This window comes from Equus przewalskii, chromosome 13, assembly GCF_037783145.1.
Source record: "Equus przewalskii isolate Varuska chromosome 13, EquPr2, whole genome shotgun sequence".
In the NCBI taxonomy this organism is placed as follows: domain Eukaryota; kingdom Metazoa; phylum Chordata; class Mammalia; order Perissodactyla; family Equidae; genus Equus; species Equus przewalskii.
In genome coordinates, this window is record NC_091843.1 from 7765106 (window position 1) to 7791054 (window position 25949).

At 51.9% G+C, this 25949-nt stretch overlaps 1 protein-coding gene and 1 long non-coding RNA gene across 4 annotated transcripts in view; one reads left to right on the forward strand and one right to left on the reverse strand.

Moving 5' to 3' along the window:
- LOC103542908 (uncharacterized) overlaps positions 1–14783 on the forward strand; it is a 33350-nt gene extending 18567 nt beyond the window's left edge. The window contains exons 3-4 of the long non-coding RNA XR_011525057.1: positions 13788–13866; positions 13998–14783. This is a non-coding gene — a long non-coding RNA (uncharacterized lncRNA). The remainder of the gene's footprint in view (positions 1–13787; positions 13867–13997) is intronic.
- Positions 14784–20903: 6120 nt separating this feature from the next.
- NEURL1B (neuralized E3 ubiquitin protein ligase 1B) overlaps positions 20904–25949 on the reverse strand; it is a 43059-nt gene continuing 38013 nt past the window's right edge. For all 3 annotated transcript variants that reach the window (XM_070569032.1, XM_070569030.1, XM_070569031.1), the window contains one exon: positions 20904–25756. In XM_070569032.1, coding sequence (XP_070425133.1) covers positions 25512–25756 — 245 coding nt within the window. In that variant the 3' untranslated portion in view covers positions 20904–25511. The remainder of the gene's footprint in view (positions 25757–25949) is intronic.

Consider the following 25949-nt stretch of genomic DNA (forward strand, 5'->3'; position numbering starts at 1 on the left):
AAGCCGTGGGCGGGGACGCCACCATAAGGGAGGGGATGCGGAGGTGGGGGAGGCAAGGCCTGCTTCTGAGTGCCAAGGAGAGCCCACCTGCAATGGCTGGTTAGGGAAGGACGGGCCGGAAGGGACCCTCGGGCTAGAGTTTTTGGATCCACCACCACCCGGCCCAGGAAGGTGCGTCTCTGTCTGCCGGGCTCGGGCCCTCCTTCCTCAAAGGGCCTGTCAGCCTCAATCCGCCATGTGCATCCTCTCTGTTTCTTTTAAATGCCCCTCCCCTGCCACTTATCCTCACCGTGTGGGCATTCCCGTGATACTTTCTGCTTCCTTGCCTCTCCCTCCATTTCTGTATCCTTCCTCTGTGTGCCCTGCTCAGCCAACACAAGAAAGATATCACCAATGCCCCACCCCCACCAACTCTCCACGCTTTCCGTCCCCTCCACGCCCTGACAGCCTCTTCCCTGAGGTCTCTCCCATGGGTGGTTTGAGTTTGCAAAACTCATGGATCCAGGGCTAAGTAGGTGGGGTGGGTGTCTTCCTTGTCCCCTGAGCCTGTTCCAGACCCTTCACCTTCTTGCAAACACCCCACTCCTTTGAGGTCCCAGGCCTTTAGCTGTCCCCCCCTTGCTCTTCACCTCCTCAGCGTTAGTCTCCTTGACCAACTTCCCAGCCGTTCTCCGCCCATTCATGGAGAGCTTGGAGCCCCACTGTCTTCCTCTTCACCCCAAGCTTTGCCGCCATCTTGGACGACTTTGCTGGCCACACACTATCGGCCTGTCCAGTGTCACGGCCTCTCGTCCTCCTCCCTGTGACTGTGCATTTGATGTTTCTCCTTTCAGTGCTGTCAACTCTTACGTCATCTATTTGGGGGCTATGTCATGAAGTACATAAACACTTGGGATGGTTCTTGCTTTCTACTGGACTAAACCTTTCATGGTTATGAAGTCTCTCCATCTCTGTGACGTTTGTCGTGAGGTCTCCTTCCTTGGATATTGCAGAGCCAGACTTTTGATTGACGTTTGCATGATATATCTCTTTCCACCCATCTTTTTTACTTTCCACCTTTTTTATCCTTATATTTAAATTGTGGGGTTTAAAAAAATTCTAATCTGATATTCTTTGTATTAATTGTAATATGTAGTCTGTTTTTATTTCTTCAAATTACCTACCTATTTTGAGTTTGTCTCCACCATATTACTATGTCGTTTTCTATTTCTCCCGCCTAGTCCATGTTCTTTTTCTATCCTCTTTTTTTTTGGCTTTGTATTAGGGGCTGCCATAACAAAGTACCGCGGACTGAATGGTTAAAACAACAGAGGTTTATTCTCCCAGTTCAGGAGGCCAGAAGTCCCAAAGCAAGGTGTCTGCCGTGCTGTTTCCTTCCGGAGGCTCCAAAGGGGAACGCCCCGCTGCCGGGCCTCTCTCCCAGCTCCTTGTGGTGGCCGGCAGTCCTGGGTGCTCGCTGGCTCGTAGACGTGTCACTCTGATCTCTGGATTCGTCTTCAGGTGGCGTTTTCCTGGGTCTCTGTGTCTTTACCTGGTCATCTTCTTATGAGGACATCAGCCATGTAGGATGAAGAGCCCACCCCCCTCCAGTATGTCTGAATCAGTCACACCAGCAATGACCCTATTTCCTGATGAGGTCAGATTCCGAGGTACTGGGGGTTAGGACTTCAACACGTCATTTTTGGAGGACATAATTGAGCCCATTCTTTTGAATTAAATGCTTTTTATTATTTTATTCTCCTTCTGTTAATTTCTTAGTTACGCATTCTTTTACCATGCTTTGGTGATCGTCATAAAGGTTACAATATGCATCCTCTACTTATTCAAATCTAATACAATTAGCATTTTTACCATCTCTTGAACAATGCAAGACCTTGGAGCACCTTGACTGCATTTGCTATCATACTTTTTGTGCTGTTATTGCCATATGTATTTAAATTCTACATATATTTAAAATTCCATGAAGTGTTGTAATTCTTATTTTATATAGTCAATCTTCATTTACATAAACCCGCATAGTTACCTTCTTCGTGTGTATCTTTCTTCTTTGATTCTTCCCTCTGAACTTATTTTCTTTCTGACTGAAGAAATTCCTTTAGTTGGGATCTACTGGTGATGAATTTTATGTTTTAGTCTCCAAAAAAATGTTTTGTCTTCATTCAGGAAGGCGATATCCACAGCATATCAAATTCCAAATTGTAGGACTTTAAAACATTTTACCTCTTTGGGGATATTATTCCACTGTCTTTTGTTTCCCTCATTACTGTTGAGGAGTTAGCTGCCTGTCTAATGTTCCTTTGAAATTAACATTTCTTTTTTCCCTCCGGCTGCTTGTAAGATGTTCTCTTTGTCCTTGGTGCTCAGCCGTTTTCCTGTGATGTGCCTAGGTGAGTTTTTATTGGTATTTGTTTTGCTTGAGGCTCTTGGCATTTCTTGAAATAGCTTGAGGTCTTTCATAACTTTTGTAAAATTTCACTCACTCTCTCTTGAAATACCCACTCTTTTCTCTTTATTCTCTCCTTTTTGAGACTAGATTTCATGCACGTGTTATGGGCTGAATGTGTTCCCCCCCAGATTCATATCTTGAGCCCTGACCCCAGGGACCTCAGAATGTCACTGTATTTGGAGATGAGGCCTTTCAGGAGGCAACTAAGGTAAACTGAGGTAAAAATGTGGAGGTTCTGCCCTCCAGGAGCCCTGGCAGGTCCGGATAACTCCCGTGCCGAGGCAAGAAAGAGGACAGCAGAGAGCAGGTGCTCAGTGCACGGCAATTTGACAAGTGATGGGAGGCAGCAAAGAGCATGGAGGGGTAGTGTGAAAAACCACTTTAAAGGTGAAGTTAGATCTGCACATGGAGGATTAGAGGAAAATAAATGCTGGCTGACTCAATTATCTGAATGGTTGTTAAAATCGTACAAACGAACTAGAAGATGGTATAGATACATATTTCTATCATCTTTGGGTTGAAAAGTTATTTTGAAGTTTCACATCAAAGGCAAAAAACATAAAGGAAAAGATTGATAGCTTTGACAACATAAATTAAACGTTTTTTATTTTATTAAAAAAATCAAAATGAAATTGAAAGCCAATAATAGACTGGGAGAAATCTTGTCACCATGTATGACCAACAAAGGATTATTGTTGTTACTAACACTCTTACTAACCGATAACACTTCGCCAAAAAACCAACAAAGGGTAAGGAAAAGCAATTCATAATAAGATAGTCATAGACAAATAATAAAACGTAACACTTGCCAGTAATGAAATGACAGTATATTGCAACGGCAATGAGACGCTGTATATTTAAAGTATCTCACTGATCAAAATGAAAAATAATGCCCACAGGTGGTGAGGTCACAGGGAAGCAATAGCCCCATATTGCTGGTGGAGTAGTGGATTGTTTCAATCTTTTTGGAGAAAGTTCTGGCAGCGTGAGGCTAATGTCCCTGATCCTTGCATATTTTTTGACCTAACAATTCCTCTTCAAGGAATTTATCCTATAGAAGCAACTGTGAGATGAGCAAGAAGACAGCTTCAAGGACCTACACGACAGTGATGTTAGTAATGGAAAAATTCTGCATACAATCAAAATGCTTATGAATAGGGGAATGATGAATACATTATGAGGCATCCAATCAAGGGAATACAGTGCAGTTCTTAAAGCTAATGATAAAAATATACAGGAGCAATTCAGAAAGCGCCAATACATGACGTGGGACCCTGGGGCGCGGTTGCTCGGGAAGCCACCGTCAGCTCAGGAAGCCTTAGGGCCACATGTGTAGAGCGAGGTGAGAGCCCACCCTCCCTGAGACCCTCAGGATAATCCCATTGTGCCTCCCAGCCCTCAGCCCTCTCCCAGACTTCCCTCAGCCCTGTCCTGCCCTGTCCAACCTCTCGGCAGACCCATCCTCTCCATCTTCCCTCTTCTCACTCTTCTTGCCTCCCCCCAACTCTCTCTCACACACACAATACACCCACCAACCCACTCTCACATTCACTCACACCCACCCACACATACTCACACACCCCCACACACATCCACACTCACTCAGACACACCCCCACACATTCACCCACACTCACACACTCCCACAAACACACATTCCCATATTCTCGCCCTCACCCAACCCTCACACACCCACAAACACACACACTCACACACACTAACAGTCACTCGCCCCTATATTCACTTGCACTCACACTTTCATTATACCCCACACATTTACATTTGACACATTTACACACATCTTCACACACCCCCTCACACTTCATTCACCCACCCCCACTTTCACACACTCACACACTCACACTCTCATATACACTTCCACATTCCACATAGTCACCCCACACTCACACTCACTCACTAACATTCACTCGTACACATTCACTCATTGACACTCACACACGCTAATACTCACCCACCCATATATTCACACACACACTAACACACTTTCACATGCACTCCTACATTCACACTTTACACAATCACACTCACACCCACTCCTCCACAATCACTCACACCCACTTGCAGTCCCCTCCTCTCCGGCCTGGACTGGTAGTGGGCTGTCCCCTGAGGATGCGGCACCCTCTGGATATCTGAGGAAGATGTTTCCACCCTTACCGGTGCCTGGGAACCTGGACATGGATTCGCAGGGTCCTGCACGCCTCTCCTCCTCTGGGTCTCTGTCGTCTGGTGATGCCACCCCTTCTCCCGCCTCATGGCTGCCACCTGCCCTCCTCCTGGATGCCCCCTAGTTCACAGAAGACTTGAGTTCACTTGGGAGGATGTTGACGCTCGTAGGGGTGAGTGACCCACCCAGATCCCAGGCCTCGAAGCCTCACCCCTCTCCACCCCCAGTGACCTGCCTGCCCCCACCTCAGCCGCCTGCCCCATTTCCCTCTGTGGACTCTGCCATCTCAGAAACCACGCTGCTGTTGACACCTCAAGTGCAATTGCCAGCCCCCTCCCACCACTTCTCGTCCTGCCAGCTCGTGTGCCCAAGAGCCTCACTGTCACCATTCCTGCTCCTTAATCCCCTGGCCTCACCCTATTCTCATTCTCCATCCTCCCCCACTGCCTCAGCCCCTCCTTCCCCAGCTTCCGTCTCAGGGACCATCACTTACAAGCGATGTAAGTGCCCTCACTGCCCTGCCCTCTCTTCTCCATCTTGCTTACCTGGCAAAACCCTGACTCGGAGGAACCCAGCCCTTTGCCGTCCGCGGGCCTGTCCCTGAGCAGCTAAGCATTGCTGGATAAACCCCCCCGCCCAGCTGCCTGAACTCACGTCAATTCGGTTTTGTGACGTGTACAGACAAGCGGTCCCTCGCTGCCCTGCCATCCTACTGGGATTTTCCAGGTTTCCCGGCCCGTTCCCGAGAGCACAGCTCACCCCGGGGCCTCTTTCCTCTAAGCCCCAGCTGCTTCCTCACTCTCAGCTGATGACTCCGACTCCTTCTTCAGAGAGTAAGAGGAGTCCTGGCAGATCTCACACTCCCACCACCAAGGCTACCCGCCGCCCCCACCCCGCGTCTCAGACACCCTACCTCTCCTCCTGCTCGCAGCAGGCGTGTCCTTCTCCCCACCACCGCCACCAGCCTTGGGCCCTAGAGGCCCTCCGGCTCTCTCAGGAGCCTTGTTTGTTTGGTTTTCTTTCCCTTCAGCATCACTGACCCCTTCTTCAGCTGATTCCCACCAGCATGCAAGCATGCCAGGGCAGGGGGGTAACTGCGGCCCACGGGCAGAGGCTGGCCTGTAAATAAAGCCTTCTCGGCACACAGCCGCACACATTTGTTCAGCTCCATCTATGGCTGCTCCCTCACCACAACGGCAGAGTTGAGTAGTTGCGACAGAGACCTCATGGCCCTCAAAGCTGAGAAGGTTTACCACCTGGCCCTTTACACAGGAAGTTTGCCCACCTCTGGGCTACAGCATTGGTTCGCAGCTGCATTTTGGTGTTGCACAGGAGGGGGCTCCTGGAAATGGGGGTGGTTTTTGGTTGTCACTATATTTGGGGGGCTCTACTGGCCTGTACTGGGAGGAGGCAGGGATGTCAAGCATCTGGCGATGCACAGAATAGTCCTGTGTCACAAAGAACTCTCTTACCCCAAATGCCAGTGTCTCCCACCATTCAAAAAAACCCATCACTAGTCAATCACTCATTCAATCAAACAAACAGAAAACCCCCTTCATCATACCACACGCCTCCAGCTGCCATCCCATCTCTCTACTCACCTTTACAGCCAAACTTGCAGGAAGATTATCTAGACATTCCATCTTCGCTTCCCCAGCCACTCCCCAGGACACTTTAATCAGACATCTGTGTTCACTATTCTGTTGAAATTGCTCTTGTCAAGCACCCAGAGACCTCCACATTGCAAATCTAACGTGGAGATTAGATTCTCTGTTCCCTTTCTCTTCTTGCTGCGTCTTCCACCAGCATCTTCACAGTCGACTTCTCTCTCCTGGAGGACCTCTTCCCAGCTCAGGGCACCGCACTGGCCTGGTTTTCTGCTGGCTGCTCTTCCATCTGATCTCAGATCTCAGGGATCCTGAGGTGTGGCCCTGTCAATGCAAATAATCAATAATCATTCAATCGCAAAAGAAAAGAAGAGAGTTTTGAGCCAAACTGAGGACTATAGCCCGGGAGTCACGAGGAAAGAAAGTGCTGGAGAAGAGTGATCTTCAGCTCCATTTCCAAACAAAAGACATCCATCAAACATGACAGGGGTGCATTCTTTCAAGGGTTAAGGAGATATTTCATTACAGATCAGCACGTCCACAGTGTGTCAAAATGACCCTCATGTCACGGGAAGGGAGACACCTTCAAAGCGCACTGGCATCACAAGAAGGGAGGCATCAATGCTTATCTTCAAAGAGCACATTCTTTACTTTAGGATAACAGTTAAAGCAGATGTGCAATGTATGTTTGACAGGCTGTACATCAGGCTTCTTTGAGTCAAATAAAATTTAGGCCAAATCAATTTCAAACCAGAATGGCTTCCCTCTACACCTCAATACATAAAGTTTTCTTGTATCATTTTTCCCTTTGATCAATAATAATTTGATAGAAAGCATTGGTGATCAAAATATTATCTCTTGATGCCAAAGTGGTTGCTTCCTGGCCTGGGTGCATCATGTTCCTCCTCAGAGCTGGGCTTCACTTTAATTGACCTGCCCAGTTATCCATATGGTGGGGGAATAGTCAAACATAATTGATAATCCTAGGGGCCGGCCCTGTGGCCCAGTGGTTAAGTTCTCACGTCCCGCTTCAGTGGCCTGGGGCTTCTCTGGTTCAGATCCTGGGCGCGGACATGGCACTGCTCATAAGCCATGCTGAGGTGGCGACTCACATAGCACAACCTGAAGGACCTACAACTAGAATATACAACTATGTACTGGGGGGCTATGGGGAGAAGAAGAAGAAGAAGAAAGAAGATTGGTAACAGATGTTAGCTCAGGGCCAATCTCTAAAAGAAAACATTGATAATTATAGAGGTATACACTGACAGGGGAAGTATTTTTATAGGATGTGTATCTTCTCAATTCAGTCAAATTGTTGTGCAAAGGTTGTACATGTGCTTTTGTATGACCTTTTATGATTACATTGTGTACAACATCTGTAAAACAGATACAGTAACAGTAATAAGAAACCAATCAAGAAAGTTCGAAGTGGCTGCAACTGAGCAACGAGAAAGCAGTCAGAAAACGAATCTTAGGCACATTCTTTGTCCGGAAAAAGAATCAAGTCTTTCGTTTCCTTGAAGTTGCAAGATTGGTCGATCATCTCAAGTCTCTGAGCAACCATCACTCTAGCAGTAGACAGACACACAGCATCACGAAATGCAAATCATTGGCAGTTTACAGGTGCAAAGATTGACCAAGCCAGAACAACAATCATTAGGAAGGCCTGGAACCCTGACCTCAAAATAGCTCCGAGCCCAGAGGGCAACCAACCAAACGGGCCACAGCGCTCTAGGAGGCCAGCAGGACGACCTACATCATCGAGGAGATTTAGATTATCTTTTGTGACCTTTAGCTCTTGTTTTATTTGACTCGTTTACATAAAAGCAACATTCTTCTCCCAGGAGTGCACAAGCGCCCCCCTGTTGAGCAGTTAGGATGCCAGGAGCTCTTTGACTTTGAAGGATGACTTCTGCCAGACTGTCCATTTGGTTCTGTTGATATTCGATAGCTTGTTGGGTGGCACGGAAGGTTGAAGCCATCATGAGGAGAGGTTATGGACGGCCTTGGCAAGGTCAGTTGACCCATAAGTGGGAAATAATGCCCTAGCAAAGGCATATGCCAGTTCTGTATTATCTACAATTGGGTTGCATGTAGGAAGCCCCTGAAACTTATAGTTTCCTTCAGCTCTCTTGAGTTGATATGAGAATGGTGGTGTGGGATATGCGCAGTAGGGGGAAGATTTTCTTCCCAACAGCAGCATCAGGGGTGAGCGCTACTAGTCCACATCATCCTCTCCAGGAAATGAGCAGAGTGGGAAAAGTACCGGAGCCACACAGAAAAAAAAGCATCCAGTGTTTTCAAGAGATACAGCCTAAGTGAGCCCACACGCCCAGACTCTTTTGTTAGGTTCAAAAGAGGGAATCTCATGGTCAGGAGTGTAATGGTTCACACAGATGACATGGTAGTCAGAACTAGTAGGCTTGTGAGAATGGTTATAGGAACAACAAAGGTTTCTGTAAATTTTGAGCAAAAATGAGATTGATTTTGGCCAGTTGAATTTTGTTTAGGGTCAATTGGGTCATTAAAGCTATTATAGTTTTTACTCAATTTCTACCACTCTCCTGATTTTTGATCTATACCCCAATGCATGCCCATTAAGGGGAGTATGTCAGCTTCCCAACTGCCAGTTCCATTATTTGGGGAGTCTCCCCAACATAAAGACACATCAAGGGATGTAACAGCATAATGGTTTTCTGAACTCCAACGAGGTGTGAATTCATGGTCAACAGAATCATAGAGGAGAGTCAAGTTACAAATATTAAGTGGTAAACAACCCCGAGTTTTTCCAGTGCCATTTATATTTACAATACACAAGGAAAGATTTTGGGTGAGTACGCAAATTTGGGTGAGAGAGACACCGTGGTGAGCCGGAGTGTCCAACAAGATGAGATGGTATCCGGGGCTTGTTTCCTGGAGGGCGGCCGTAGGAAAACCCCACGTCTTTTCCAGGTGGATTCCTCCACCTTCCAAAGACAGAGGCCGTGCTCCCAGTTCAGGACTATCATGGGGTGGCTTGCCCTTGCACATGTCCAGCAGTTGGTACGGCTGGCACTCCTGGCGACTTCCTGTAGAGTCGGGAAGAAAGGGTGAGAGAAGGCGGTGCAAAGTGGGTGTGGCTTACGATAATAAGCACCATGAGGCAGCACCCATCCAGATCGCAGACGTTTTGTTGTTAATCAATTTGTGATTTAGTTAAACAATATTAGATGGTTCTTATGAAAGGATTATTAGAACCGAGTTTTGTGATTAAGTTTTAACTTATTTTGTATCAAATGTAGAGGAGGTGAAAAATAAGGAGTGAAGTATTGAGGTGGGCAAGGACAATCGGGCAATAGTTAACTGATATTAAAAAGGCTATGTAAAACACAAGGAAGGTGACCCTCATCACGTAAGGGTATTAAAATTGCTAATTTACTCAGGAGTATGATTATTGTAGCAATTATAAAGCGGCTATACGATTTGCTCATTACAAAGGTTTAAATGGGGAAGATCTAAGATTAGAAATACGGGCCTGGGCCTGGGTCTCGGGATTCACAGTCTCTGTCAGATGTCGCCTTCCTCTCATCCTGGTGTGGTGGTGTTTGTTTTAGTCAACTGGAGCCCGGTGTCAGAAGCAGGAGCTGACGTTCCCTCAGGTGGAGGGGCCTTTTTTAAATGAGAAGTGCGGATCCCTGACTTGACTCCTTTTACTTTCACAGCGCGTGGATTAGTCAATAATACCCGATAAGGTCCTTTCCAATGGGGTTGCAAAGAGTCTTTTATTTGATGCTTTTTCCAATAAAGAAAGACCCCAGGTTGTAGTCCATGATTTTGAGGTCTTCGTCTCCAGGAGCTCAGTGTGAAAGGAGAAGTTCCCCTACGTATATAAAATTGTCCTATTTCAGTCCTGAGCTCCCTTCTCCTCTCTGCTCACACTCTCCCCGCAATTGAGCTCATACAATCTCGTGACTTTAAATACCTTCTGTATGCTGTTGACCCCACATATAAATTTCAAATCTAGATCGTCCTCCCCGGATCCAGATTCACGCATCCAGCAGCCTAGGCGACACCTCCTCTTGAGTGTTTCACACCATCTCAACATGAATAGCTCCTGAACAGTACATGTAGGCTTGCCCCAAAACTTGCCCCATGGCCCCAAGTCTACTGGAACCGCTGCCCACACAGTTGCTCCAGTTGGAAACTTAGGGGTCACCCTTGAGTCGTCTCTTTCCCTCCCCCGCAGTCCAGCCCATCAGCACATTCTGTTATCTCTGTCCCCAAAACACGTCCTCCCTCTGTCCACTTGCGTCTGTCGGCCCCACAGCCCCAGCGCACCCGCCTCCGTCCCTGCCCTGGACCACCGGCCACAGTAGCCCAGCACGTCTCTGCATGGCCTCTCTCACCCCAGGTCATTGCCCGCAGCGTCCTTCAAAGACTGACTGAGCACCCACCATGAGCCAGGGGCTGGGGATAAAAAGTGAGCGAGACAGGAAAAGACAGGCACACCTGTCTCTGCTTCCACTCACCTTCTAACAGGGTGAGAGAGTGTGTAACTCAACAAGATGTGACAAACGCTGTGAAGAAAACAAACAGGGTGCTGAAATAAACAACAGTCTGCATAGCGTGGCACGAAGGGTATTTTTGAGTAAGCAACATTTGAGCCGAAACTTTGAGGTGGCAAGGCCTTGTGGGCCCCTGTGAAAAGCTTCAGGCCTGATAGGAGAATCTTTGAAGGATTTTAGGCAGAGGAATTATAGAATCTGGTTTATGTTTTAAGATAATCCCTCCAGCTGCTGTGTGGACGATGGACTAAGGTGGGGTGAGGTCAGGAGGAGGTGGGGAGCACAGATTGGCCAGGCCCCATGTGCATAGCTCGTGGCCAAGGGCATGAGGTCAGCTGGCACGATCCACAGGGCTGGCGTGGGGCGGGGTGGGGTGGATGGCTCCCTGGAGGAAAATTGAGGTGCTGTTGCCAAAAGAAGGGGAATGAAGGCTGGGTTGGAAAAAAGTATTAGCTGTCTGCACCAGGGACCAAAGTGGAAAGAATCAAAGGGAATATTACACAGACCAAGACTGTCTGAAAGCAAAGGGCCTTCCTCACCTGGGACAAGTGGGGCTCAAGAAAAGCTTACTCAATAAAGAGCTGACGGACGTCTAAATACGCAGGGCTGAGCATGCCAAGGAGAGATCTCTTCCCTTCTGCTGATCCAGGAGGGGTGTGGAAGGAGAGGCAGGAACTATCTATCGTGGTTTCTCGAGGATGTAACACTTGTAAAGCCATGGTGCATGAGGTCCAGTCTGAGAAAAGCCCCCTGGGATCAAGGCCACCATCCAGCAAACAAAAAAGGCAGCGTCAACAGCACCCTCCTCCACCCGTGCTCCTCGGTCACCATGAAGAGGTCTCACGTCCTACCTTCCTCCCCCACCTGTAGGCGCTCCGACTTCGCTTCCACATCCCACACAGCCCTCCCCCAGCCTGACCTGCCCGCTCCCCTGCTTCTCCTCCTCCGCCTGTCCTCTGAGAATCTTCCCAAAGGTGGAGGCGGGAGTGCAACGAAGCCGGCCCATCGGAGGCAGGAAAGGCTCCGAACGTGCTCCTTCGGGAGTAATGATGCCAGCGTCTGCAGCTGTCAGAAGTACTCCCCCTCGGGCCCCCTTGCCCAAGTCTGCCTTCCTCACCCCCCGCGGAGTCAGTGGTTTAAGGGAGGAATGTCTGAGGGTGCCTGCTGAGAGCCGGGCGCTGTTCGGAGCATCAGAGTTACAAGAGGAAGAGGTCTTGTCTCTGCCCTGGAGGAGCTAACGCTTTACTGAATGAGACAGAGACGTAAGCGAAGCATCACAGATCAACCCAGTCTGGCAGGGCAGCGCAAGGGGGGTCTGCCAGGGGACACTCTGGGGGAGGCCACACGGAAACTGTGAGGTTTGAATGGAGAGCCGGGGAGTAGGCGTGATCCAGGCAAAATGGGTGTGAGAGTGCGTAAATGTGTGCACTTGGAGCGTGGGCAGGGGAACGTTCCAGATGGAGAGAGAAGCAAGTGTACCATGGGTACGGATCTCAGTCCATAATAACAGGCATGCATGAAATGAGCTTATTTTCCCCACAACTTCCTTTCTATTTTGAGACCCCATTCCACTGGGGTTCCCTCCCTTCCCCCCAAGGTCACGGCCAAGTTCCAGGGGCTTGTATCGTGCCAAGGGGTTGATGGGCTGTAGGTGTAGAATCCAGGAGCTGATTCTCGATTCCAGCTGCCCGCGTGGTAACCCAGACTGGTCCTGGAGCGCCAGTTATGAGCTGAATCCTTGCATCGTATTTGCTTTCTGCCCTGTGGCGTGTTTCCTTTGAGTAGGGAGGGACAGAGAGACCCCAGGTGAGAGAGGAAAGTCCTGGGTTTGAGGAGACCCAGTTGTTACTTTAAAAGTATGAGACTTCCACTTCTGTAAAGGTGGTTTACTCGGCTGCCGCGTAGCAATGTGCGGGGGGATGTGCGGGTGACGGCTCCTGTGGAAGAGCAGGAGGGGAGCAGAGTTGGGGGGACCCTGCATGTCCTCTCTCTTTCATCCATTAAGAAGCCACGGCCTGAGCCTGACAGGTGCACGGCTCTCTCCAGCAGAGGTGGGTGGGCTCTCTGAGGCCGCTGGGGTCTCACAATTTCGCTCCCTCCACATCATGCCTTGAGAGGCCTTCTAGACGATTTGGGGCTATTACTCACCAATTCTGTTACTGGAGAAAGTGAGGGGAACAAGTGTCAGTGACTTGGCTGGGGTCGCGGAGCCAACACAGCCGGTCTCTCACCCCAACCCAGGCCTGGTTCCCTCTGCCCTTGCAGACGAGGAGGGAAGGACAAACGGCCCTTGGAGAGGGCCTGATTTAATCCCACTTAACTGCTTAGCATGAGCAGAGTGATTTTGCAATTTATCAGGAAAACCACAGCTCTGGGGAGAGGCTGAAAAGGTGAACCAGACCTTAAGTGTTGTCTGTGTTATGTGAAGCAGGAAGGAAAAGTAAAAGGGACTACTTAAGAAGAAATACTCAAAAGCTATTCTCACGGTGGAGTGTACGGTCCTCTCCAAACTGGCTGCTCATACCTTTGTGGAGTTTTTTGATTATTTGTGGATGAGTCACTCAGACTGGAATGAAGCTGCCTTGGGGCCTTTGCACATACTGTTCTATCTGCCTGGCAAACCCTTCTTCCACCTGGAGACCGTCTGTTTCCCCCTCAAGATCTCCTGGGAGCCTCCCAGCATCGTCCGCTTGGATCAGAGGCCACAATCTCCTGGGCTTACCCCTCCATAACGCTGGCCACTTGTCGTAACATGTGCTTCCACTCCTGTCCCCGCTCCCTGACAGTGCGGTTGGTGAGGGCAGAGACTGTGCTGTGGTCTGCAAATTTGCTAATTCACTGGGCTCCACTTGGCCCTCTCTCTTTAGAAGGTCATCTCATCTTGTCGGTTCTCTATTCATGCCTACTGTCCAGACCCTTCTTGCATTAAACAACTATAAAATATTTTTCTTATTATAATAGCAATATATGTTCCTTATAGATTTTTCTTTTTTTTACATACAGAGAAGCCAAGGAAGAAAGCAAACCACTCCTGATTCACTGCCACCGTCTCCTCATCAAGATAATCCCTGTTAACATTTTGGTATATTCCTTCCAGGTTTTTTTCTGTCAATTATTCATGCATATTTTAATGTTACGATTGTATATGGTCTGTAGCTCTTTTTTTAAGTTAATAACTCATCAGTATTCTCATGCTAAATTTGTTCCAACGAGGTTGAATCCCAGGCCCCGTGCGGCGATGATGGAAAGAGGAGCTGCCACCCGAAGCTGGGAGGAGATGACGGGCAGACAGCCGGTCGGGGAGCGGATGGCGCTGTTCAAACCCCGGCCAGCCTACCCACGGGCTTTCGACGCCACAGCAGCCGGTCAGCGCCATCCTCTGCTACCGTGCTGCAGGCTGGTCGTGCCGGGATTCTGCCACTTCCACCGAAAGATGGCTGAGTTTACCACCCGCAGAGCTTGTCGCAAATCCAGACCCGACTCCCTGCACCAGCTGGGCAACAAATTGTCTCAAGTTGGTATGGACGGAGTTGTGTCCCCCACCCTTCAATTCATGTGTTGATGTCCCAAACCCCCCGGTACCTGGGAGGCAATTGAGGTTAAATGAGGTCATCAGGTGGGCCCTGAAAGGAAGAAGTAGTGCCACCAGAGCTCTCCCCCTCCGCACGCGCTCAGAGGAAAGGCCACGCAGGGACACAACAAGAAGGCAGGAGGAGGGGCCACCAGACACCAGCCTTGATGACACCCTGATCTTGGACTTCCAGTGCCTCCAGAACCGTGAGGACACACATTTCTGCTGTCTAAGCCACCCCGTCTGCGACACTCTGTTATGGTAGCCCCAGCAGACTAATGCACAAGTGTGGGAGCGCCCCTAATGGCCAGGAGTGCAGTTTTAGCAGCATTACATTCTTTGTCTGTATTTGAGGGGCTTTTCCTTTCCAATTTTTAAAATTGTAATAACACATATAACATAAAATTTACCCTCTTAACCATTTTTAAGTGCACGATTCAGTGGCATTAAGTACATTCACATTGCGTGTGGCCGTCACCGCTATCCATCCCCAGAACGTTTCTCCTCGTCCCAAACTGAAACCCTGTGCCCATTAAGCACCAATGCCCCATTCCCCTGCCCCGGCCTCTATTCCACTTTCTGACTCCGTGAATTGGACAGCTCCAGGCACCCATGGACGTGGAATCACACGGTACTTGTCTTTTTCCGAGTGGCTTGTTTCGCTGAGCATCATTTCTTGAGGGTTTCTTTTACTGTTTCATTGTAAGCTGCCTGACCCCGGGTAGCACGTGTGGGTTAAACTGAGTGGTCAGATCAGCAGCCCGAGGTGGGACCACGTGCCATCCTCCCAGCATTGCAGGGTCTGGGGAAGGAACCTGTCCTGCTCCCAGCCCGTCCTCCCCTGCAGCTCCAGCCCAGCCCCAGACTCAGATGTGGCCTCAGCCCAGTCCCACTGTCAACCCAACACGTACTCCCCAAGCTTCCCGGACCCGCGAGCCCATCCAGGGAGCCTGGCTTCCCAGGTCAGCCAATGATCTGCTCCAGGACCTGTATGCTGGGGCAGCAGATCCACCCGGCAGCTGGACCTCGACCATCTGTCCTGCAGTTTCTTTCTGCTCAGGTCTTTGCTGCCTCTCACCACAGCCACGAGAGGGCGACAGTGCTCCACCTTCTAGAAAGAAACTGCCCTATCCATCCCAAGGAGGAGCCCAGAAAGTCCCTCCTCTGACCTCAGGACGCCCAGGTTCACCACCTCACGGTGAGAACGGGGAATGGCGGTCCTGAGGATGGGGTCCTCATCCAGCATCGCATGGCCATTCTGCCTCCTGACCCCCTGCCCAGGCTACTCCGTTGTCATTTGCCCGTCCGTGTGTCCTGTCTGGAGCCTGTGCTGCAGGAGGAAGCCCGCCCAGGAGCTACAAGCCGGTGGGGTCGTGGGAACCTCTTGGAGGAAGAAAGGCTGGTGTGGCAGAAGCGAGATGGGCAGCTCCCCCGACGTGCCGCCCCGTAGCCCCCTGCTTGAGCAACTCCCTTCTGCTTAGCCCACCCGCTCTGCCGGCCAACTGCTGTTCCCCCTGCGTGCCCAGCCCTTGTGTGCCGTCCTCGGGGAAGCCTCCCTGGGTCCCGGGCCCTCTGTGAAGAACCCCAGCTGAAACAACCCCGGGCTGGAAAGACAGCGAGGCTGGGCAGGGAGGGGCGGCCCTGGAGTCGGATCCAGACGGTCTTGGGTCGACCTGTCTGGGGGACAGAGGCTGCAGGGAGCTTGGGATTGCTCAGAATAACGGAGAGGATTCTTTTTCTGTGGAGGTGGGGAAGGCACCAGAAAAGGGAGATCAAATCGGCTAGCACTGGAAACTGCGGGTGGATGGGGAAGGCTGGGACATCTCACTGGGAACTCGCTGACACTTCTGTCCTCTGGTGGCAATGGGAATCTTCTCCCAGACCCCGTCTCCACCCCTCCATGGCAGAGTGGATTTCCCTGGGGACGTGAGGTCGGCATGGGCCAGCACGAGGCTGGGGAGATGGCCAGGCTGCAGGCCGTCCAGGCTCGGCTCAGCTCACTGGGGGAGGGCTGGCCCTTCCCACGCCCCTCCTGGAATGCAGGGCTGCTCCTGGGAGCTGAGCAAAAGTGTGCATTTCCCTCTGGGGCCGGAGGTCAGTCAGCCTCCCAAGCCGGGGGCCAGCATTCTTGGCGGGGAGCCAAAACAAGCCAAGGGCACTGCTGGGACGGTTCAGAGGCCTGGGGAGCCCATCTGACTGTCTGATGGCCCCTCGCTTCCATTCCAGCAGGATGGAGGTGCTAATGCCAGAGGTTCCACACTGGAGGAGGGGTGCAAACACCCAGGTTCTACCACTTGGTAGACTCTATGCCGGTCACCTGTAGATGCTGCTTACGCAGTTGGGCCGACTCCCTGAGGCAGCACAGGACCTGAAAGGAGCCCCAGGGAGCTGTGGGGGGCCGAGGCAGCCCCTGGCCCAGCTGGGACTGGTGGGAGGAGTCATGCAGCAGGACCGCTAACACTAGTGAAAGCAGTAACCACCACTGCTGAGCACCCCCTAGTGCCAGCCGCTGCCCAACACAGCTCATCCCCACACCATCCACGAGGGGGCTGACACCCCTCTGACCTCAAGATCCAGAAACTGAGGCTCAGAGAGGGTAAGTAACATGCCCAAGATCCCACAGTAGAGGCAGGTCTGGACCCAGGCCTCATCCCCTCATCCCCCTCGCTAGACCTCCTCACATTGGAAACCCCTGCTCAGAGCTGAGACACCAGGATGCAGCCCCCTAAGGGCCTGGGGGAGCAGTCCTACAGCCCCCCCTCGAGGCAGGGAAATGAGGCAAGAGAGGGGGCCTTCCCACCGCACAGCTCCAGGGGCACATCCATGGAAACTTCAGGGTGAACTGCATCCCTAGGAGGTGCGCTGCGGAGGCCGAGGGCCCCTGCCTGTTGGGGTAAGCGAGGCCGTGAACTCAGGCCCATTGGCGGACTCCTAAGCAGGCCCTGCGGACTCCTCGGAGGATGGCGGACGCCCCTGGGGACAGGTGAAAGAAAGGCGTGAGGCTCCCAACTCAGACAGGAAGGTTCAGACCTGGCAGGAGGGAGGGGCTGAACTAAGGGGACCAGACGGCCCGAGGCTCTCTGTGTTGGTGCAGCCGCCCCTCTGGCTTCTGGAAGCTTACCCCGGGTGCATTCAACAGCCAAGGTTGGGGCTCTGCTCCCATAGCCGGATGCCTGGGATATTCGTGTTTTCCACATCCCTGTGTGGGAGCCAAAACCAGCTGCCCAGAGCCAGGAGCCGAGCTGCAGGGAGAGGCGAGGATTCCTTGTGCCTGGAGCTGGACTAGCAGGCATTATGTGAGTCAAGGACCCAGCCTGACGGCTCTTCTCTCCTTGCCCTTCTAGATGCAGAGTCCACTTCTTTCCCTCTTCCTCCTTTCTTCCTCCCTTCCTTCTCTTTTCTCCTCCGCCTCCTCCTTTTGACAATTTACCCACAGACAAGGTGCGGTGCTGCGGAAAGAGTCAGACCTGGTTCAAATCCCGGTTCCACAGCTAATAAGCTGTGTGATTCAGAGCAGGTCATTGCCCTCTCTGAGCCTCTCTTCCCTCATCTGCAAAGTGGGATGATAATACCTACCTGAATGGCTGTTGGTAGGGTCAATGAAATCACAAGTGCGTATGTTCCAGGCCCAAATGCCCTTGCAAAATCACTGGGTCTAGATTCTGGGAAATAACTACAAAAAGAAAGAGAAGAAATTCTTTTGTCTTTGGGAGGCCATACAGAGTGGAGATAAGGAGACAATGTCTCTGAGTCTTGGTTGTCTCTCCTATAAAATGGAAGTAATGAGGGGACCTACCTCAAGGAGCTGTCAGGAGCACTCGATGGGTGACCTCAGCACACAGTCAGCTCATTAAATGTCTGTTGCTATTATTATTATTTCTGTGGAGGATCGTTTGTCCTGCAGGAACCCAGGGAATGAGGGGAAAAGAAGGCTCCAGATATACATTACGGCAAAGCTGCTCTGCGGCCAGCTGTGCTCCAGGCAACCGGGGGTGGGGAGGGGCCGGGCAAAGGCCGTGTGCACTGAAGCATTAAACGAGAAACACGACCGGCCAGCGGGCATGGCCGAGGCATCAGTAGGAGCCTGAACACCCGGGAGGAAGAAGGATGCCTACATTACCTCACTCGATGATCCAGTGCTTTGAATTCAATTTGTCCCAGCAGCCTCAGAGCTGCACAGGTCTGAACACAGCCTGTTCTGGCGTCTGCCTTCCCCTCCAGGCTGGTTGGTTCTGGAGGGCAAGGGCAACGTCATACCTGGTTTTGTATCAAGTTGGGCACGTGAGAGAGATTGGCTCAGGGACTGAGCTTTTGATCCAAGGGGGTCAAAAGAAAGACAGCTCTGGGACTTTTCCTGAAACTTCTTTAAAGAGTTACTAAGCTGGCATGATATGAGTTAAGAGCCACTGGAAGCCATCTTGGTTACCACAAAGGGACAGCCTGCCTGAGAGTGATGTCAACCCTGAAGAAAGCAGAACTGAGAGACAGAGGGAGACACTGATGACATCATGTGAACACCCGGATCCAGCCATTCCTGAAGCTAGCAAGAACAGACCTCATTAGTTGTGTGAGTTGTTTCTTAAGTTAGGTTTTTCTTGAGCTGGGTTTCAGTGTCTTATAATCAAGAGCCTAGATAAATATGGTCTTTTTTCCTTCTTTATTTAAAAGTAAGTCTTGATTATCAGATGGCACCTATGAAAATATCCTGTGGCCCAGCAGAAGCAAGTGATATCACGAGAAGGACATCTAGGAAGGGAGAAAAGAGCCTAAGTTCCAGGCAGACTCTGCCTTTAACTGAGACCTAGGGGAAAGGGTGCAAAATGTGCCTCTGAAAGATTTTGCCTTTACTCTGGGGCAGGCACACATGGGGTCCAATCCTGCTTCTACTTTGGAGGGAGCCTGGTTCCCTCGCCTGTAAAGTGAGGAGACAAACACTGCTGTGAAGACTCATTGAGAGAATGTGTGAAAATCATGGTTTCTTCTGCTTGATAAATGCTAGTTCACTTCTCTTAGCCTATTGCTCCTAAAATTCAGTGTCACCAAACTGGGCTGTTCTAGGGAGCCCGGAGGAGCAGGCCTGGGCAGCGCCCTCACCTTCTCCCTTCCCCCGTCCTCCTGATACACTGCAAGGCTCCACCCGAAAAATCTGGGCGCTAAAGCCTGGCCTGGAGGAAGCCCAACCAAACTGGTCCGCCTGGCGTGGCTTCCACTAGGCGCTTACAGGCCCTTATCTCAAACTCAGACAATCAGCCTGGGAATTCCTGACGGCTTCCAGCAAGGGGCAGCTGTTCCCATCGGTTTTTGCAGAGTAGGGAGATAACTTTTACAAGTAACAAATTTAAATTAAAAGTAATGGTTGGTCACGATAGAAAATTTGGAAAACACAGGGAAAAAAGTCATCAATAGTGCCACCACCTGGACACAGCTCCCACGGGCATTCTACTTCTCTGTTGATCATTCCAATGCACGGTCAGGTTTACAGGCTCTCGGGTTTTTTTTTACATCCGTGAGATCAGAGTGTATGCACAGTTTTATATCTTGATTTTCCCACCATATTTTAACATAAACATGTTCCCGTGTTATAAACTCTCGGCTAGTGCCAGACACTGTGCCTAGCACATCACCAGCAGGATCTCAGTAATGCCCATCCCATCCTAAAACCAGGAGTTCTTATTCTTGCTTTGCAGATGAGGAAACTGAGGCACAAAGGGGTTAAGCGTCTCCCCCGCAATCGTGGCGAGGCCCAGGCAGTCTGGTTTCGCAGCCCACGCTAGTGACCCGTCTGTATCCGTATCACAGTTGACTCAGCCTTCCTTAGAGAGCAGTTGGCTGTTTGTGCCTGCCTGACCCTCCATCGCTCCCCTTTCTCCTGAGGACCATGACGCCTACGTTCAGTTCTACTGGCAGTATTAGGTGGGGTGAGCGCATGTCCTGGATCTGACCAACGGGAGCCGGAACTCCCCTGGCCTCCGGGATTGGTGCAGGAAAGGGCAGGTGACCCGCACTGGCCCACGCAGGAACTGCTCAGAGGCAGAGGTAGCATGGACGGCGGCTGGCTGTCCTGAGAACCTGCCTGGGCGTGGGGCCGGAAAAGGAGGGCTGAGTGAGAGGGGAGAGCCCACGTCCTATTGCGATATTTCAGATTCTGGATCCAGCTGCACCTCAAGTGGGTTCTTGGGTCCTATCTTGGACTTTTCAATTACCTGAGCCTTTTAATCCCCTTAAGCCAGTTCGACTTGGGCTTCTGTCACTTGTAACCAAGAGTTCTGGCAAGCACACCCTGGTAGTTGGATATTAGGGTTGCTTACGGTGTTTTCACCATTAGAAATAACGCTGCAATGAACACGTCTACATGGGGACCTTATCCTTGATTAGAATTTCTTCCCTGCGGTATTTTCACAGGAGTTACTTGGCAAAGGATCAAACTTTGTCGGGCTCTGTAGATATTCTGCAAATTATTTCCTTGGTTGGCAGAGGTCTGTGTCCTTCACTTCCACTCCCCAATAACGTACGCAACTGTGATTTTTAAAATTGACTTCTGAAGAGACTTTCTTTTTTAACAAGCCAAAGTTGTATTTGTTTTTTAAACAGGAAAATTATGTTAATATAAAACAGATAAAAACAGACAAAAATCAAAACACACAACACACAAAAGCACAATACACAGGACCAGTGCAAACCCTTCCCAACCCGCTCCCCCCAAGTTTTAAAACCTTTATTCTGGATCCCCAAAGATTAGACTGTACTGGGGAGGTCACAGTATTGAACCAGGAAAATAATAGTAAGAGCCATTTTTAAAAAGGTCTGTACACAGGTAGTGGCGGTGGGGTGGGGACGTACACGTCATCACTCCAACATCAAGAACACAATGCAGAAGGGTTTCAGTGACCGTCACAGGCTTCTAGAATGCCATCATGTCTGCTAATCCCCTGCCCACTTTTTAAAGTTGCTTTTAAAAAGGATAAAAAGTGCACAGACACTTTCATAAGGCACAGACAGATCGTTGTACAAGTCACTGCATTAGGGACTTGAAAAGACAGTGGGACAATTAACCACCAAGAAATGTCAGGAGGCCCCGTGTTCCTGAGCCGGGGTCCCTCCCCAGAACTGGGGCGAGCGGGGACCGAGCAGTGGGAGGGGCCACCTCTCATCCTCCAAGACTTCACACAACCCTCTTTCCAACTGGAGCTGACTGGGGGTTCCCTGGGGACTTGGGGGTTATTTCTGGCAACCAAGGCCTGAAAGCAGCAGGTAGCCATCTCCCCACGTCTCCCCGCAGGACCCGAGGGTTCTGCCCAACGCGGTCCTGGCAGCAGCTCGCTGACTGCACAGCGCCTGGCGTTTCTCCCGCAGAGGCGGCTTTTCCGAGCCCGCAGGAGGCCCTGGGTCAGGAAGGCAGTCCTTGTGCACTCACCAAGAGACCCCTGAGGGAACAGGATGCCCAAGAAGGCCCAGTGGATTCTGCCCCAAATGTCTCACTACCTCTGAAGGTCTCTACCTCTGACGCCAGAGCTGGGGCGCTGCCCTCTCAACCCCGTCCTCCCAGCACCCCACACCCAGGAGGCACTCAGCCAATGTTTGTTGATTGTGTGCATGTGTATGTGGTGTTCTACCAAACCCCTGAACACTCACAACCTGACTTCTGATCTACTCAGTAAACCCTTAGTAAGTACCTACCATAGGCTAGCACAAGGCCTGACACGGAGGGATCAACTAACAGCCTACACATCTGTCCATCACCTGTCTGCACCACGAGCTCCCCATGGGCTTTGTCTTTGGTCCCAGTTCCCAATCCTGTGTCCAGAACACAGGCTCTGCTGACCAGTGGGCGCTGCAGGACTGAAGAGCGTGGCCACAGTGACGGAGCAGCTGCCCCAGGAGCTGAACACCTGCAGACGCCCCATTCGGGGATGGACTGGAAAAAGGAGCCTGTCTTGACTTGGAAACGGCCCGATTTCCCTGGCGGTTCAAAATGAGCAGGCACAAGGCCACAACAGAGGGACGTCCTGTGGTCGCCCCCGTTCCGCCCCTGGGGGCCTGCTTGCGGGGATGGTGATGGTCACAGGGCCCAGGAAGGTGGAGGGACAAGGCCTCGGGCCCTCCCCACAGTTGCCAGTGTGTAAAAGGAGGAGACCCTTGGGTTGGACCCCAGATCTCATGCAGCTCAGCCCCTCCAGGAGAAGCTGGGCGGCAGGCAGACGCGCTGAAAGGAAGGACACTTGTCCGTCCAGGGGATGGGCAGCAGAGGGCCGCAGCCTGGGGCTGGGAACCCCAGGAAGCGCAGGGGCAGGCCCCCGGGTCTCTCCAGGGGCTGCCGAGGAGTGACGCAGGCAGCACTGAGCTTTCCGCGACTCGACTCGGGCCAGGCAGTGGAGAGGGTGTCACCAGACACTCCTGGGTTTGAATCCCAGCCCCGCCCCCTCCTGCTGAGTGACACTAAGTCACTTCCCTCCGAGGACCTCAGTTCTCTCACCTGCCAAATGGGGATAATACATATTTCACTGATTCTGAGGAGCAGAGATTCTTTCCCATTGCACCATCTCTGATGAAGATGAACTGGATAGCTGCCGCATCTTACCGTGAAAGCTGGCAGCGTTTTTTCTTAGTGGTACGTAAAATGGCCTGTCTTGTCATGGGTGGTGTCTTAGACACGCCTCTGTATGGTAATAAGACCTGCCCCCAGGAGGAGGGCGTGTGGCTCCCCTCCAGCCCAGCACCCAGGCACATGGGGACGGGAAACAAAAAGGAGCGGCCCCTCTCCCGTGTCTCCTGCCCCCTTCTCCAGACAGAACACAGAGGGCGACGTGAGCAGCTCCTCTGCAGCGCTGAATAAATCAGTTTAGAGCATCAGGAAATGTCTGGTTTTTAGAAGATAAACACCCCCTTAATTCCTCTTGAAAACAGGGAGGCTATTTATAGCAGCTGCGGAGCAAGTTAAACAGGCCACCAGCTCCTTTCTTCCCAGGTAACAGGTTACCAGGAGCACGGCCTGGTCCACCCCGGGCCAGGTCCTCGGTCACTGGTTTCCTGGTGGTGGCTGTGCATGACCGCAGCTGGAACCCAAGGGGCCAGTCAGGGAGGGCAAGGGGCAGGCGAGAGGGGCTGGCTCCCCCAGGCTGCTGAGACCACTGGGCCTCGAGGCTGGCTCAATCCAGTCAGGGGCACTGTTGCCTGGAGAACCACAGTCCGGGGGGTGACGAGTCCTCTCACCTGGGCCTGTGCCCCATCCAGCGCACGGGGCAGATGGACGGCTCCCAGTGCCCAAATTTAGCAGGGCACCGAGCGCTGCCTAGATTCTCAAGCGCTTATCTTGGCAAACGCCAGGGTTCTAGTAGCTCCCAAGAAACTTCTGCTGGAAAATTAAAATGGGGGCATGTTTCTCAACTTCACTAGGGAAAAAGAACCAATCAGGGGTTCTTGCAGGGGCAAGAATGGGGTTTCTGAAGTCGAGATCAGGAAACTGTGACCACTTCCAGCCAGAGAAGCAGGTGGTCCGAGACGCAGGGCATCTCGAGGACCCAGTGGTCTTGTGGGACTTGATCTGAGGAGAGGCCGGCGCTGGGCCCCGGGCCCGGACACCCAGCAAGTGTGTGTTATGTGATGGGTAAACTCTCTGCACGCTCTCCTCTCCCTGCCCCCCTCAGCAGATGGACAGACTAGGAATTGTAATAAAAATGATACCTGCTCTCGGCAAGGTGTCTCGGGCTTTTGAGAACGGTGCTGATCCTCCCAAGAGCTCTGGGGTGGCCAGGCCCGAGGCTTCCTCTTGGACAGGCTGGGGACCGAGAAACAGAGAGGCCCAGGGACTTCCGCACAAGTACAGCACAAGACAGGGCAGAGGGGGCCCAGGAGGGAGGGACAGGCCTGCCAGCGCATCAGCCCAGGTGTGGTCTGGGAGTGCGCAGAGGTGGGCCCAGGCAGGGGTGGGGATAGGGGCCGGGTCCCAGGAAATACCTAGGAAACAGCCCTGGGAAGGGGGAGAGGCCCAATGTCAGAACTGTCAGCTAACGTCTCAGTTATTAGCTAACATCTTAATGACCAAGTACCATCTTAGCAGCCAGCAGGGGAAGGTAAGCTGAGAATCAGGACACAGACCAGTGGCAAAGCCCTGCTCCCCGCAGGCTGCCCTGTGAGGCCCAAGCCGCAGGCGAACGCCAGGCCTGCTTACAACAGAAACTGTGCACGGCTGTCTGTGCAATGGAGCGGCCTTTCCAAGTCCGGGTGAGTCACCTGCCTCCGGGATTCCTTCCCCTCTCCTGGAAAAGAGAACCTGCTGCTTGTCTTCTCCTTGGGGACGGGACGGGTGGTACAGACAGAAAGCATCTGGGGACGGAGTCAAGGTGCGGTGTGCTCGTGAGCAGGCTGTCCGGGGGGAAGCGGGGAAAAGATTCTGGAGAGGACACTGCCCAGAGCTCTCGGCCACAGTGCCCAGCAAAGCTCCTCTCCAAGACGAGTCAGAAACGAAACAAGCAAACCGTTCTTTGATGTTCTCCGCCCACCTCCCCCCAAGGAGCGCTGCTGTGGAGCTGTAAACAATGAGCTATTTTTTCCTCCCCTTAGAAAATCTGAGTCCTTTTCTACACCATCCAAGGGAGTTCTGTTCAGGTGCAGGCCTCGTACATTCAAAACCAGCTGACATCACAGCCCCAGAAAGTGAGCGCCTTCTAGTCGTGCTAATGTCTGGACTCTGGATTGCACATTCCTTAGTCTTAAACCTCCTCCCAGAGCCAGAATCCCTGGATAAACACCTATGCCATCTCTCTCATCCTCTCACAGCCCCTCCCTCTCCTCCGTCTCCCACCCTCCCCGCTACTTCTCTCTCACACGCTCAACCCAACCCCAGCAAAAAGCATTGCACAGAGGACGCTCCCCAGCTGCGAGGTCACCGAGGGACCGGACAGTCTGCCAGGCAGTTCCTGAGCTTGCTCCTGGGCGGCCTTTTGGGGGCAAAGCACTTTTGAGCCAGAATTAGCCCTTGCCTGGGCTCAGACCCTCGGGGCCTTGTCTCCACGACTGTCACGCCTTGCCCACCACTGGAGAGTGGCAGACGAGATGGCTGCTGCCCTTGGATTCCCTGGTGGCCACGGTGGTTGCCCGGCCTAGGGGGGCTTCAGAAAGGTGACCTTGCTCTGGCCAAGGCCCGTCAGTGGGCCAGGCTACGGCCTGTAGATCTTGATGACGTCCTTGATGGGCCGCCGGCAGATGGGGCAGCAGGCCCGGGCCTGCCTCTTGAGCCGCAGGCCGCAGCTGTGGCACAGACACATATGTCCACACGTGTAGATGACTGTGTCCACTTCACCATCAAAGCAGACCGTGCACTCGCCGTTCTTGCTGCCTGCCAGCTCCGGTGCAGAGAACACAGGGGACACCGGGGGGCTCAGCGGGGAGCTGGGGGCCGTCACTGCAGAAAGGGAGAACAGGACAGACCTTCATAACGTGGCGCTCAGTGGGCTCTGCTGGGGTAACCCCAAGAGGGCAGAGCTTCTATAGCAGAACCAGTGGGGGGACAATTTTGGGGATACCAGTTTTGGTTTTTATCCCAGGTTTTGCCCCTTTCCCTACCCCCCCACGCCCCAGCCCCCACCAGCATCAAG